The sequence below is a fragment of the Cucurbita moschata genome, unplaced genomic scaffold (assembly GCF_002738365.1).
Source record: "Cucurbita moschata cultivar Rifu unplaced genomic scaffold, Cmos_1.0 Cmo_Scf00048, whole genome shotgun sequence".
Lineage (NCBI taxonomy): Eukaryota > Viridiplantae > Streptophyta > Magnoliopsida > Cucurbitales > Cucurbitaceae > Cucurbita > Cucurbita moschata.
This window is the reverse complement of record NW_019268564.1, coordinates 74,928-87,057: the sequence shown is the minus strand read 5'-3', so window position 1 is coordinate 87,057 and position 12,130 is coordinate 74,928. Positions and strand designations below refer to the sequence as shown.

The 12,130-nt window shown below is 40.2% G+C and overlaps 4 protein-coding genes across 7 annotated transcripts in view; 3 read left to right on the top strand and 1 right to left on the bottom strand.

Annotated features, from left to right (window-relative positions):
• The window catches only part of LOC111435232 (probable magnesium transporter NIPA8), a 6,066-nt gene extending 4,357 nt beyond the window's left edge, over positions 1-1,709 (top strand). For both annotated transcript variants that reach the window (XM_023072643.1, XM_023072642.1), the window contains 4 exons: positions 550-640; positions 713-779; positions 1,096-1,192; positions 1,283-1,709. In XM_023072643.1, the coding sequence (XP_022928411.1) occupies positions 550-640; positions 713-779; positions 1,096-1,192; positions 1,283-1,507 (480 nt within the window). In that variant the 3' untranslated portion in view covers positions 1,508-1,709. The remainder of the gene's footprint in view (positions 1-549; positions 641-712; positions 780-1,095; positions 1,193-1,282) is intronic.
• A 2,303-nt stretch (positions 1,710-4,012) lies between these two features.
• LOC111435119 lies at positions 4,013-4,681 on the bottom strand. The gene has a single exon (XM_023072457.1). It carries the CDS (start codon positions 4,679-4,681, stop codon positions 4,013-4,015), a length of 669 nt encoding a protein of 222 aa, XP_022928225.1.
• A 5,223-nt stretch (positions 4,682-9,904) lies between these two features.
• Positions 9,905-10,879, top strand: LOC111435250. The gene has a single exon (XM_023072671.1). It carries the CDS (start codon positions 10,106-10,108, stop codon positions 10,628-10,630), a length of 525 nt encoding a protein of 174 aa, XP_022928439.1. The 5' UTR covers positions 9,905-10,105; the 3' UTR covers positions 10,631-10,879.
• A 476-nt stretch (positions 10,880-11,355) lies between these two features.
• The window catches only part of LOC111435143 (DEAD-box ATP-dependent RNA helicase 41), a 5,377-nt gene continuing 4,602 nt past the window's right edge, over positions 11,356-12,130 (top strand). For all 3 annotated transcript variants that reach the window (XR_002709037.1, XM_023072485.1, XM_023072484.1), the window contains exons 1-2: positions 11,356-11,491; positions 11,863-11,994. Coding sequence is in view for 2 of the 3 variants with exons in the window: in XM_023072485.1 (XP_022928253.1) it covers positions 11,925-11,994 (70 nt within the window). In the remaining variant the exon portion in view is untranslated. The remainder of the gene's footprint in view (positions 11,492-11,862; positions 11,995-12,130) is intronic.

Genomic DNA, 12,130 nt, shown 5'->3' with positions numbered 1-12,130 from the left:
GGGGGGGGGGGGGGGGGGGGGGGGAGAGGAATACATGAAAAGAACCGTGTGCTTGAATGACACTGGTTATGATATACTGAACCTACTAAATAGTGTATGCATGTTCTTAGGAAAATGGTTTGTATAGCATTGGATCAAAGCTATGTCAATCGGCTTAGATCATAAATTGTAGTGGTTTCCTGGGGACTAGCAATCTTTTAAACAAGTTTGTAGCATTTTGTGGGCTGAGATGAGTTCTCTGGTTATTACCTTCTTAACTTCTCAGGAATGAGATTCATATTTCTTGTATGAGTCAACAAGTAACCCAGTTATCTTTATTTTTGTCCTCTTTCATGACACAATAACTATGGTATTGATCATATATTTTGAAAATAGTCCCATTTCACTCTTTGTATTAAGCGGTAAAAAAGTGATAATTTTCTAACCATGCGCTTTTTTAACCTTTGATTTCAATGTCATGCTGCCTGTTGCCCTTAAATTCTGTACATGCCTCAAGCATGATTTCAGTTTAGGTAATAAGCTTGCCTTTGTATTATCTCTTCTATTCAGGTGCTTGATGCTTTGAGAACGACGATGTTCATACTAGGAATGATGTCGGTTTTCATAGGCATTTCTTTGCTAGCTCCTGATGAGCCTAGAGGTATTTTAATTTAGAATTTAAATTTTGGATTACGTTGCAAATGCGAGAGCTTGATTGGAACATGAATTTCAGACGGTGAGTTTAAAGATAATTCTTTGGTATCTGGGACGTCCACTAGCTTCTCAGCAGAAGAAGAGAGGTACAACAATTTTTTTGCATGCTTATATGACATTATTTTTTCCATTGATTCTGAGTTCAAAACCACTTTCTGTTTGTAATGAAGATATCTGGTACTATACCCTTTTCTTTGTGGGGGCAATGTTAGTTCTAAACTAGAATTTCTCAGCAGTGAGAAGCCAGGGCTATTAAAAATGCGTACTTGTTTCGGTTTATTTTATGGATGTCGTAAAGTATTGTACAATGAAAAATCTATTATAGATGAAGTGCTGGGACTTTCTGCCATTTGATCTGCACCTCCCTCTTTACCCATTCTGTTGCATCTTTTCCATCTGCAGACTAATTGTGTCATCCAAAGAACTAGAGACTAGGGACGCAAGATCATTTTCACAAGGATTCTTGTTAAAGATTACAGATGTAGCAGCCAAGGCGAAGGTATTGGAGTCGAACATTGGTGATTTTAGAAGCTTACTTGGTCGACATGTTTGAACGGTTTAACTATATGCCATCTTATTCTCTTTGCAGGCTGCTTTAGCACTTTCTCTGGGTTTTGGAGAAGATTCACTCAGTGCATCAGCAGTACTTGTGATGCCTATGATGTCATCAAGGATGACCGGCTTTCGAGGAACTGGGTTCGACCGCTCCAAGTTTTTCTCGATGAGGAAGCCTGATTGGAGTAAGATCTCGTTGGATGATGAGGATCCGAAGGTGGTGGTCAACACAAACATAGGTTTCTCCCAAAACCTTTGAATAGGAGTAGCATTAAAAGAAAAATTGGGTTGGAGTATTAAACCAATGCCTTTTCTCTATAGCTATAGTAGTTAGAATTTAATATACCAGTTACCACGCATGTTTTTACATAGAAATTATACAAGACAATATTGTATATTATGGAGAACAATTCTTTTCTCGTAAAGCAAGTTAATATTTTTCGTAACGATTCCTTTCCGAACATCTTGGAACCATGCCTCTCTTTTAGAGTTATACTGAAAGATAAATAAATTTATACCTTTGATAATTGGAATAAGAAAAGTCTATCATGATAATTGTCTAAAACTCCTAGCAATCATGTAATAGAGGTAGCATGCGTAGCAGAATTTAGGTGGTTGAATATGAATTTAACGTCTGCAAAGGTTCTTTGGAACCATTTCAACTAGTTTTAAGAGCCCATCTTGAACTCAATTCTTTCCAAATTATTCATCGTAATTGTGATGTCCCACATTGATTGGGGAGGAGAACAAAAACACCATTTATAAGAGTGTGGAAACCTTTTCCTAGCAGACGTGTTTTAAAGCCTTGAGGGGAAAGCCCGAAAGGGAAAGCCTAAAGAGGACAATATCTGCTAGTGGTGGGCTTGGGTCGTTACAAATGGTATCAGAGCTAGACACCGGGCAATGTACCAACCTTCTTGCTGTTCCCCGAAGGGGGGTAAACACGAGGCGGTGTGCCAGTAAGGACGCTGGGTCCCAAAGGGGGGTGGATTTGGTGGCGGTCCCACATCGATTGGAGAAAAGAACGAGTGCCAGCGAGGACGCTGGGCCCCGAAGGGGAGTGGACTGTGATGTCCCACATTGGTTGGGGAGGAGAACAGAGAACAAAACACCATTTATAAGGGTATGGAAACCTTCCCCTAACAGACGCATTTTAAATCCTTGAGGGGAAGCCCGGAAGGGAAAGCCTAAAGAAGACAATATCTGCTAGCGGTGGGCTTGGGTCGTTACGGTAATCTCCCAAAGGGGGTAAAAATAAAAGAAAGAAAATACCAAATCAAGAAGTTAGAAACAAGGAAACAGGAATTATTGAAATTCTTGTACATTCCATTGATCAGAAATTGAAAAGATCAAATCCGCGTTTCCTGCGTTGAAGTCTTCCTGATTGAGATTGTTTATTCCCCAACTCACAGACACACACAGGAGATCACCCAATAATGCTGTGTAAAATATATAGAGACAGAGATTACAGCTAATTGAAACAGTGACTTCTTAACACATCAAGAATAAGAGGCTCTCTTTGGTTGCATTACTTGAAGATGGTTGGACTTCTTGCAAGTCTTCCTGTTAGTTAGGTGAACAAGGGGATCTCTTCCTCTGCTGGTTGGATACCCTAAATGCTTGTCTTTAAGACGTTGACGTACCTTACTAACACAGTTTAGCTAGGCCACATAAGGGATACATGAAAACGTAGCCGAACCAAGTCAGATCAAAAGCCACAACCCCGAAACGATTGTTGCTTAGGTGAGATCAAAATTATTTAGGTTTGTCATAGTTTAGGTGACTAAAACCTTTTTAGGTGACACCACAAACTATTAGGTGAGACATAACTTGTAATCCAACCAAGCGAGACAGAGATTGGATATTCATTTTCTGGATTACTTTGTTTTGTATGAAGCGACCTATCCTCTATTGCGACATAGCTTGTAATCCAACCGAGTTAGAAAGTCATTAGGGTGTCAAATGACATGACTAGTAAATAGTTTATGTGCTATCATATTCTATTGCGCCAACCTATCGTCTACCCACTAACAATGTCATAGCAAGTCTCAAGTAGTGCACGTGACTCGCTTACATTCCAACAAATCATAGTCGAGTTGCAACGATTAACTTCCATCAAGCTGTGTGACAAATAACAATTGGCTAGTGTGATCCTAATAGTCTCCTCTCTCTATATTAGAAGATAGATGTACATGAAAGAAAAGAGAGAGAGGTACTTTCTCTATCATATTGAAACTCTGCCAAATTTAAGACTTGAACTAATATTCCATGTCTAGTCCACCTCTTTGTTGTTGCAAGGAACCTCCAATCATGCCCTCCGATACTGTGATGTCCTACATTGATTGGGGAGGAGAACAAACCACCATTTATAAGAGTGTGGAAACCTTCCCTTAGCAGACGCGTTTTAAAGCCTTGAGGGGAAGCCCGAAAGGAAAAGCCCAACGAGGACAATATCTGCTAGCGGTGGATCTGGGGTGTTACAGATACTACCTTCAAATGTTGGTGTGGGTACAGTCAACCCGATTATTAGTACAATCAACTTACTAAGTATGTTCGAGTTGCTTGAATAATGTAGAGAAACATATTAGGCTCTTGTATCGATTTCTATGCATAGCTTACTGCATTCAGTTGTACACATAAACAACCTGTTCTGTCTTTTTTCCTTTTCCATACACAGATTTATTATATTGTCATAACTGATGAAAGAATAACATGTAGAATTTCTTCAAACCACACAACAGCAAGGGGAATGAATTAGCTTAAATTAACTATATTGCAGTCGTTGCAGGCGTCGTTGCGTCCTCAGCTGTTCATAGAACCTTCTAATGAATTCCTCAGCCTGATTATCTACTTGTCCACTTTCACTGCTAATTTCATTTTCTTCCTCAGACGAATAGTTGGATATCCGTACGTTGAACGGGGAAACGAGTGGGCTTGCCCCCTCCATTGCAGGACTTAAAGCATTATACTGCAAGTGATTTACTGTGTTCTCAGGAGTCATGGGTAGTAAAGTAAACGCCGCCCTGGCTTCTGGGTCTGAACCTTCTTCTTCTTCTTCTTCTTCTTCTTGTTGCTTTGTTTCCATCTCCACAGGAAGGTTGATACAGGGGAAGTAAGCGTGGTATTTGGCACTGCGCTTTGACATGTGGGAAAAAACAGTATTAATGGGAGTGTTGCTGCAGGAAAACTCGTAGTCCTGTATGCCGAAACCGCCACACGTCATATCTCCAGCATTGGAGCCATGGTGGTGGTGATGGAACATGAAGTAGCTGGTGAAAGATTTTCTGAACAGCTTACCTCTCTTCACCATCAAATTCATGTCCATGATGAACCTTCTCTTTGAGATCAGACCCTTTCTTGCCATTAGAATAAGCGTTACCTTGAGAACATTCCAAAGCCTCTTGGCTCTAACAGAGGACTGGAGACCACCCATGATTGATATCTGTAATTGTTATGTTTTATGATATGATATGTTTTTCTTTCAGCTGCTGAGGATGGGTTTCTTTGTTCCTGCGAGGTTTGAGAGGCCTCGCAGAAGCAAAGAAAACCCAACAAGAGGAGGAACCAGCAGCAGGGAGATGGGGAACACCCAACGACCTTTGCTCCATTATTATAGGAAGTGGAGGGGCATTAGTGCAGAGGAAGCAACGCTCCTGCCATTTGAAAATTGAGGTCCAACCACCGCTCCTAATCCTCCAGCTCCATGGTCTGTTGCCTTGTCTAATGTTTTTTGAATTATAGTATAGTATTGTGATGTCCCACGTTAGTTGGGGGGAGAACAAACCACCATTTATAAAGGTGTGGAAACCTTCCCCTAGCCGACGCGTTTTAAAGCCTTGAGAGAAGCCCGAAAGGAAAAGCCCAAAGAAGACAATATCTGCTAGCGGTGGATCTGGGTCGTTACAAATGGTATCAGAGTCAGAGACACTGGACGATGTGCTAGCCTTCTTGTTGTTCCCCGAAGGAGGGTAGACACGAGGCGGTGTGCCAGTAAGGACGCTGGGCCCCAAAGGGGTGGATTTGGGGGCAGTCCCACATCGATGGGAGGAAGGAAAGAGTGCCAGCGAGGACGCTGGGCCCCGAAGGGGGTGGATTGTGATGTCCCACATTGGTTGGGGAGGAGAACAAACCACTATTTATAAGGGTGTGGAAACCTTCCCCTAGCCGACACGTTTTAAAGCCTCGAGGGGAAGCTCGAAAGGAAATCCCAAAGAGGACAATATCTACTAGCGGTGGATCTCGGACGTTGCAAGTATGGACAGGAAAAGAGCGAGCACTTGTTTGGAAATTTCTTTCTAGCTTTTTCAACGGTACAATTGGCTCCATTATTAGGCCACCCAACCTACTACTACTTGGACCTGGTCCTACTGCTCCATGATTGTATTTTCAAGAGGTTCTTTTGGGGCTTTTGAGCGTTTTAAGATAAATCTTTGGTCACCCGATTCAGCGTCGTTGTTTGGGATCAACTTGGTAGTGTTATGGCTGTGGCTACAAAGGGTTAGATCTAGTTACGATGGAAGTGTTGTGGCTGTCGCGACAAAGAGTTAGATCTAGTTACGATGGAAGTGTTGAGGCTGTGGCTACAAAGAGTTAGATCTGGTATAATCTCTCGCCCTCCCTCCTTAGTTAAAGTGAGAAATCTCTTAGCGATTTCTCTCATGCTCCACCTTAAACGGGTCCTTGCAAGTTACATGGACATCTATATCCCGAACTTGCTTTTAGCGTCAAATAAAGAACTGATTGTTAAATTACAAATTTATTTCATGTTTGTGTCTTGCCGATCCCTAAATTTTAAAAAGACAAATATATTTTTGAACTTGTAATTTTGTATTTAATAGACTAACATATTCAAAGTCGAAAACTTGTTAGATATAATATAAAAAAGTTTAAAACAAAGACAAGATAAATATTTTAAGAATACAAAGTAAATATAAAAAAGGATGAAAATTAGAATAATATATTAATCTTAACCACGGGACGGTTCGTTCTATTCAGATATTCACGACTAAGAAACACTGCATTTTCTTTTGGGTAGACCTTGAAAGGAGAAGGAAGGCTGGAATGCCAACAGACATGAATTCACCTAACCCAGTAGTACCTCATTTTTTTAAACGTCCAGTGCCAAAGTCATTGAATTGATACACCCGACCCAGTAGTACTCCATCTTTTAAACGTCCAGTGCCAAAGTCACTGAATGGGTAAGTCACCCGACCCAGTAGTACCCCATGTTTTAAACGTCCAGTGCCAAAGTCACTGAATGGGTAAGTCACCCGACCGAGTAGTACCCCATCTTTTAAACGTCCAGTGCCAAAGTCACTGAATGGGTAAGTCACCCGACCCCAGTAGTAACCCATCTTTTAAACGTCCAGTGCCAAAGTCACTGAATGGGTAAGTCACCCGACCCAGTAGTACCCCATCTTTTAAACGTCCAGTGCCAAAGTCACTGAATGGGTAAGTCACCCGACCCAATAGTACCCCATTTTTTAAACGTCCAGTGCCAAAGCCACTGAATGGGTAAGTCGCTAATCCCTTTATTTATACCGAACTTTATATTTGTCTATATATATATATATTATATGAGATATGAGGAAGAAAAGTGAGTGGAGGCAATGAGGGGAATATTGAAAGGCTTAGTTTGTATTCCTTATTGAAGAGAAGAAAAGAGAAGGGAACCAAAATGGTACACATAGCCCAATACCATATGCCTTCCACATTAAGTAAATTTGAGAGCGACTTCTTTACGTATAACGAATAAATTCAAATTCAAACTGTGTAACAGGTGAAGATTCGAATATCTGACTTCTTAATTGAAAGTATCTCCCAAGTTAGCTGCTCGGATTGATATTAACATCTCTAAGGTATGGACCGTTAAAATAGTGCTCAAAGTAAGTCACACCCGTTATCAATTTCATATTCGCTAAAGCGTAGTTACAATAAAATACAAGACTCCTAAATAGTAGTACTTGAATAAAGCCACGTCGAACACTCAATTATAAAACTTTTTTTTTTTCAGTGACTCGATTATAAAAACTCTAAAATTAAACGTGTTTAACTTATTTGAGTGAAGACAAAATATGTTAAAAAAATTCGTGTTAATTTGTGAAGATAATAGTATACACTCTTGAAAGCGACGAGTAAATAATATTGTCACGTCACACTGAACTGTGTGTCGTATTTGAAATTCAGAGCCCCACTGCCACTTTATTGGTCTCCACTACTTCCACTAATTGGCTGCCCTTTGTCTGTTTGGTGCCTCTTCAATCATATTGAAAGTACCTTTCTTTTAATTGCATCCTCTTTTTGTCATTTATACCCAAAAATTAATAATAATAATTAATTTTAATACTTTTTTAATCACACGAGTCGGGTCGGGTCGGGTTGAGTGGATGAAATCTTTGAGATCAACTTAAAATTTCAGGTTAGTAGGATTAGTGATCTGAACAGCTTGGATAGAGTTCACAACCTAACCTTCTATTTTTTTTATTGGGGAGTGTTGTAACCATGTGATTTGGGTTAAACGAGTTTTCGAGTCATAGTCGGGTTTTCGGGTCATATCAAACCCCTACCCTTGATCGGTGGAGAATTTTTTCTAGTCAAAATTTTAAAATTCAATACATTTGATACTGTAACTACCCTGATCCACTGCTAGTAGATATTGTCCTCTTTGGACTTTCACTTTCGGGCTTCCCCTCAAGGCTTTAAAACGCGTCTGCTAGGAAGGTTTCCATACCTTTATAAATGATGGTTTGTTCTCCTCCCCAACCAATGTGTGACATCACAATCCACCCCCCCTTCGGGGCCAGCGTTCTCGCTAGCACTCTTTCCTTCCTCCAATCGATGTGGGACCGCCCCCAAATCCACCCCCCTTTGGGGCCAGCGTCCTTGCTGCCACACCGCCTCGTGTCTACCCCTTTTTGGGGAACAGCGAAAAGGCTGGCACATAGTCCGATGTCTGGCTCTAATACCATTTGTAACGACCCAGATCCACCGCTAGCAGATATTGTCCTCTTTGGGCTTTCCCTTTCGAGCTTCCCCTCAAGGCTTTAAAACGCGTCTCCTAGGGAAAGGTTTCCACACCCTTATAAATGGTGGTTTGTTCTCCTCCTCAACCAATGTACGACATCATAGATACAGATTTGTTGTTAGTATATTTTCCCTTGAACTCTGTTTGTGGTTTGAATGAGTCCGTACATACAGTATGGTACATGTTCCTCGATGCTTAAAGCATTTTCGAAGGACGAACGATTTGGTGACGTTCAATATCTTAACTAATAGATATGCTCGGGATGACTCGGGTTAATTTTTGAATATGATAGGTCTCGTAATTAGCAATGTTTTTGTAGGTATGTTGTGTTGTTTTAACAGCCTCGTAATTGGCACCAAAGTTATTCTCATTATATTTAAAGTTGTTGTAAATTGATGCCCATCTCTTCTCTTTATTCCTTTTCTTCTCTACTTTATTCTCTGTCATTGACTTAGCCAGCAACCGCCATTCTCTTTAAACACTTGTCCCTCCACACCCACACAGTCCCCCTCAAGTTTCGATCCGATTGAGTTGAGATATTTTTTGAACGGTCAAGTCCGTTACTAGCAGATATTATCCGCTTCGACCTGTTACGTATCATCGTCAGCTTCACAATTTTAAAACATGTCAGTAAGGAGAGGTTTCTATACCCTTATAAGGAACGTTTCGTTTTTTTGATCTCACAATCCACCCCTTTGAAGGGTCCAATGTCTTCCTTGACACATTGTATGGTGTCTGACTCTGATCCCATTTGTAATGCCCCAAGTCCATCACTAGCAAATATTGTCCACTTTAGCCTGTTATGTATTGCTGTCAGCTTCACGATTTTAAAACGTGTCTAGTAAGGAGAGGTTTCTATACCCTTATAAGGAATGTTTCGTTTTTCTGATCTCACAATCCACCCTTTTGTCGTCCAACGTCTTCATTGGCACAATGTCTAGTGTCTGGCTCTAATCCTGTTTGTAATGACCCAAGTCCACTACTAGCAAACATTGTCCGCTTTAGCCCGTTATGTATTGCTGTCAGCCTCACGATTTTAAAATGTGTCTAGTAAGGAAAAGTTTCTATACCCTTACAAGGAATGTTTCATTTTCTCGATCTCACAATCCACCTCTTTGGAGGGTCCAACGTCTTCATTGACACAATGTCTAGCGTCTACATTGATCCCATTTGTAATAGCCCAAGCCTACCACTAACAAACATTGTCCGCTTTAGCCCGTTATGTATTCCTGTCAGTCTCACGATTTTAAAACGTGTCTAGTAAGAAAAAGTTTCTATACCCTTATAAGGAATGTTTCGTTTTCCCGATTTCACAATCCACCCTTTTGGAGGTCCAACGTCTTCATTGACACAATGTTTGGTGTCTGGCTCTGATCCCTTTTGTAATAACCCAAGTCCACCACTAGCAAACATTGTCCCATTTAACCAGTTATGTATTATTCTCAGCCTTACGATTTTAAAACGCATATACTAGAACCCATGAACCAACACAACCCAAAAAGTTGACGACCCAATCTAAACCGTACGATTAGGGTTGATTTGATCGAATCCTCGGGCGACCCGGGTTTTCTTTTTTAGTGATTCTTTTGCTCGTTATCCGAACACAAACTCGCCATCATGGGCTCTTTCGCTTGATTTTTGGGGCAAAAAAGTTATTCCATTGATTGACATTATGCCTTCCATTCCGCCAGATGTCTTGAATCGCTTCCATATATCACTCTCTTCCACCTTTCCTTAACCACCACTCTTCCTTTCTTCCTCTGTTTCTTATCAGCTTCAGTCGCCTTCACTTATTTAACATTCCATCCAATTATCAAGCATTTGAACCACAATATGAAGAAGGAATCATTGAGCAACATGGTGAAGCAAATGGCCTGTGGGTTAAGGGCCATGGTGAAAAGAAAAGCTCGAGCCCTCAAAGCTCGCCTCATTATCTACTCATTGCTAGCTCAATCCAACTTCCTCGTCTCCTCAATCCCTTTATCCACGGTCACCCATCAACAAAATCAGTGCCAAATTCAAGCCGCCGACCTCGAAAAAGCTCAAGAACATCAGGGAGTAGTCGAAGAAGAAACAGGGGCCGAAACAGGGGAAGAAACAGGGGCAGAAACAGGGGAAGAAACAGGGGCAGAAACAGGGGAGTGGGCGGAGCTGGAAACAGAGGCGGCTGTCGGAAGAACAAATGGGTGGTCGGTGATTGAGATGGTGAAGAATTCGAAGGAGGAGGCCGGCGAGGAGTTCAGTTTAGAGAAGGATATTGATGATGTGGCTGATTTGTTCATACGGAACTTCCATAGCCAGATGAGGATGCAGAAGCAGAACTCTCTTAATAGATATCACAAAATGCTTTCTTCTTAATCTATACATTTACTCTGTTTTTATGAATCAAATCTTGTATTTAATGTCAACTCTTCTCGATTCTTTCTCGAGCTTACGCCTATTTCTAGTCGGGGACACGTAATTACAGGGAATCCACCTTACCCGTACCTAGGAGTGTCGCTTCCGGCATATTCAAACAAGCCCCGAGTAAACATCTCTAGGTCTTACGAGATACCCACTATGCAGAGTATTCTTACTGAGCGAAATAGATCTGTCTATCTGATTTGATTCTTCATATTCTTCATATCGTCTAGGGTCTTATGAGATCCCATATTTCAATTTTCTTTCTAAGTTCTCTAATTATTATAATTTAACCTCCTGTATCATTCAATTTCCGCTATATCGTCCAGGTCTTACGAGACCAATGGCAAGATTTTTACTAGACTTGAAATATTATTAAATGATCCTAGGTCTTACGTAAGACCTTCGATATCTTCTAGGTCTTACGAGACCAAATTTATAATTTAACCTTAAAAATGTAATGAGCGGTGAAAATATTATTAATATTTAATAGAATTTATTGGTAAATCAATAAATTAATTAAGAATTAAATATATTTATTAAATTACAAATATTAAGTTGTTATTTAAAACACATTTATAAATAAATAAAATCGATTAAATTATTATAGGAGAGAATAAAGGTTAATTTAATATATTTTAAATTTTTTTTATTATTAAAATATTAGCCTACTAAATTCCATACTAGCGCAGGCGCAACACTGCACGGTTCGCTCAAATGGAAAAGAGATTGAAAATTTTCAATCGATGGATAAACTGAGAGGAGATTGAAAAATTTGTTCGTTGTTCTGCGAGCGAGCGATCGGCCCTTGTACTCCAGGTAATCTTCCTCGATCTCTTCTGTTCTATGCTGTCCTGTTTGTTGCAGATGATTCCACCAAGATCTTCCATTCGAGATTTCATACATAATACGCATCGTGAAAAAATTTATTGATATATTTTTCGCTCACCTAAATTACATCGAAGAATTTAATTGGGGGGATGATATCAATTTTCTGGTAGCGATTCCGTTAAACGATTGATCAAGTGATTCCAGTGAGCCTAGGTTTAGAAGTCAGGATGTTATTTACCTGTTAAAGGATGAGAAGATTAGTGTTCCCATACAAAACCCTTGATGGTATGGATGATCAATCCCTAACTAGTTGCTCAGCCCTTCAAATTTATGGTGGAGATTGTTTATTTATTTTGCAGGAACTGATGCGCATGCTCGAGTCTTTCTTCCTCCAAGCGTAATAATACTCAGTTTTTCAGTCATGGAAAACGGAAACAAGGATTATGTGCCTCAATCATTGTCAAACGCGACAGATACTGATGAATCTGGAGGTAAAAAAAGAGGGTTTTGTTTCTTTGAGACACAGGAACATGTGTGTTTTACTGCTTTGTTACATTGATATGTATCATTTGACGTTGTTATGCTTACTTGATCGTTTTTGGCTAGGTTTTTTTTTTTTTTTTTTTT

Coding starts and splice junctions, on each gene's coding strand:
- LOC111435119 (XM_023072457.1), bottom strand. CDS start 4,681: ATGGGTGGTCTCCAGTCCTCTGTTAGAGCCAAGAGGCTTTGGAATGTT.
- LOC111435250 (XM_023072671.1), top strand. CDS start 10,106: ATGAAGAAGGAATCATTGAGCAACATGGTGAAGCAAATGGCCTGTGGG.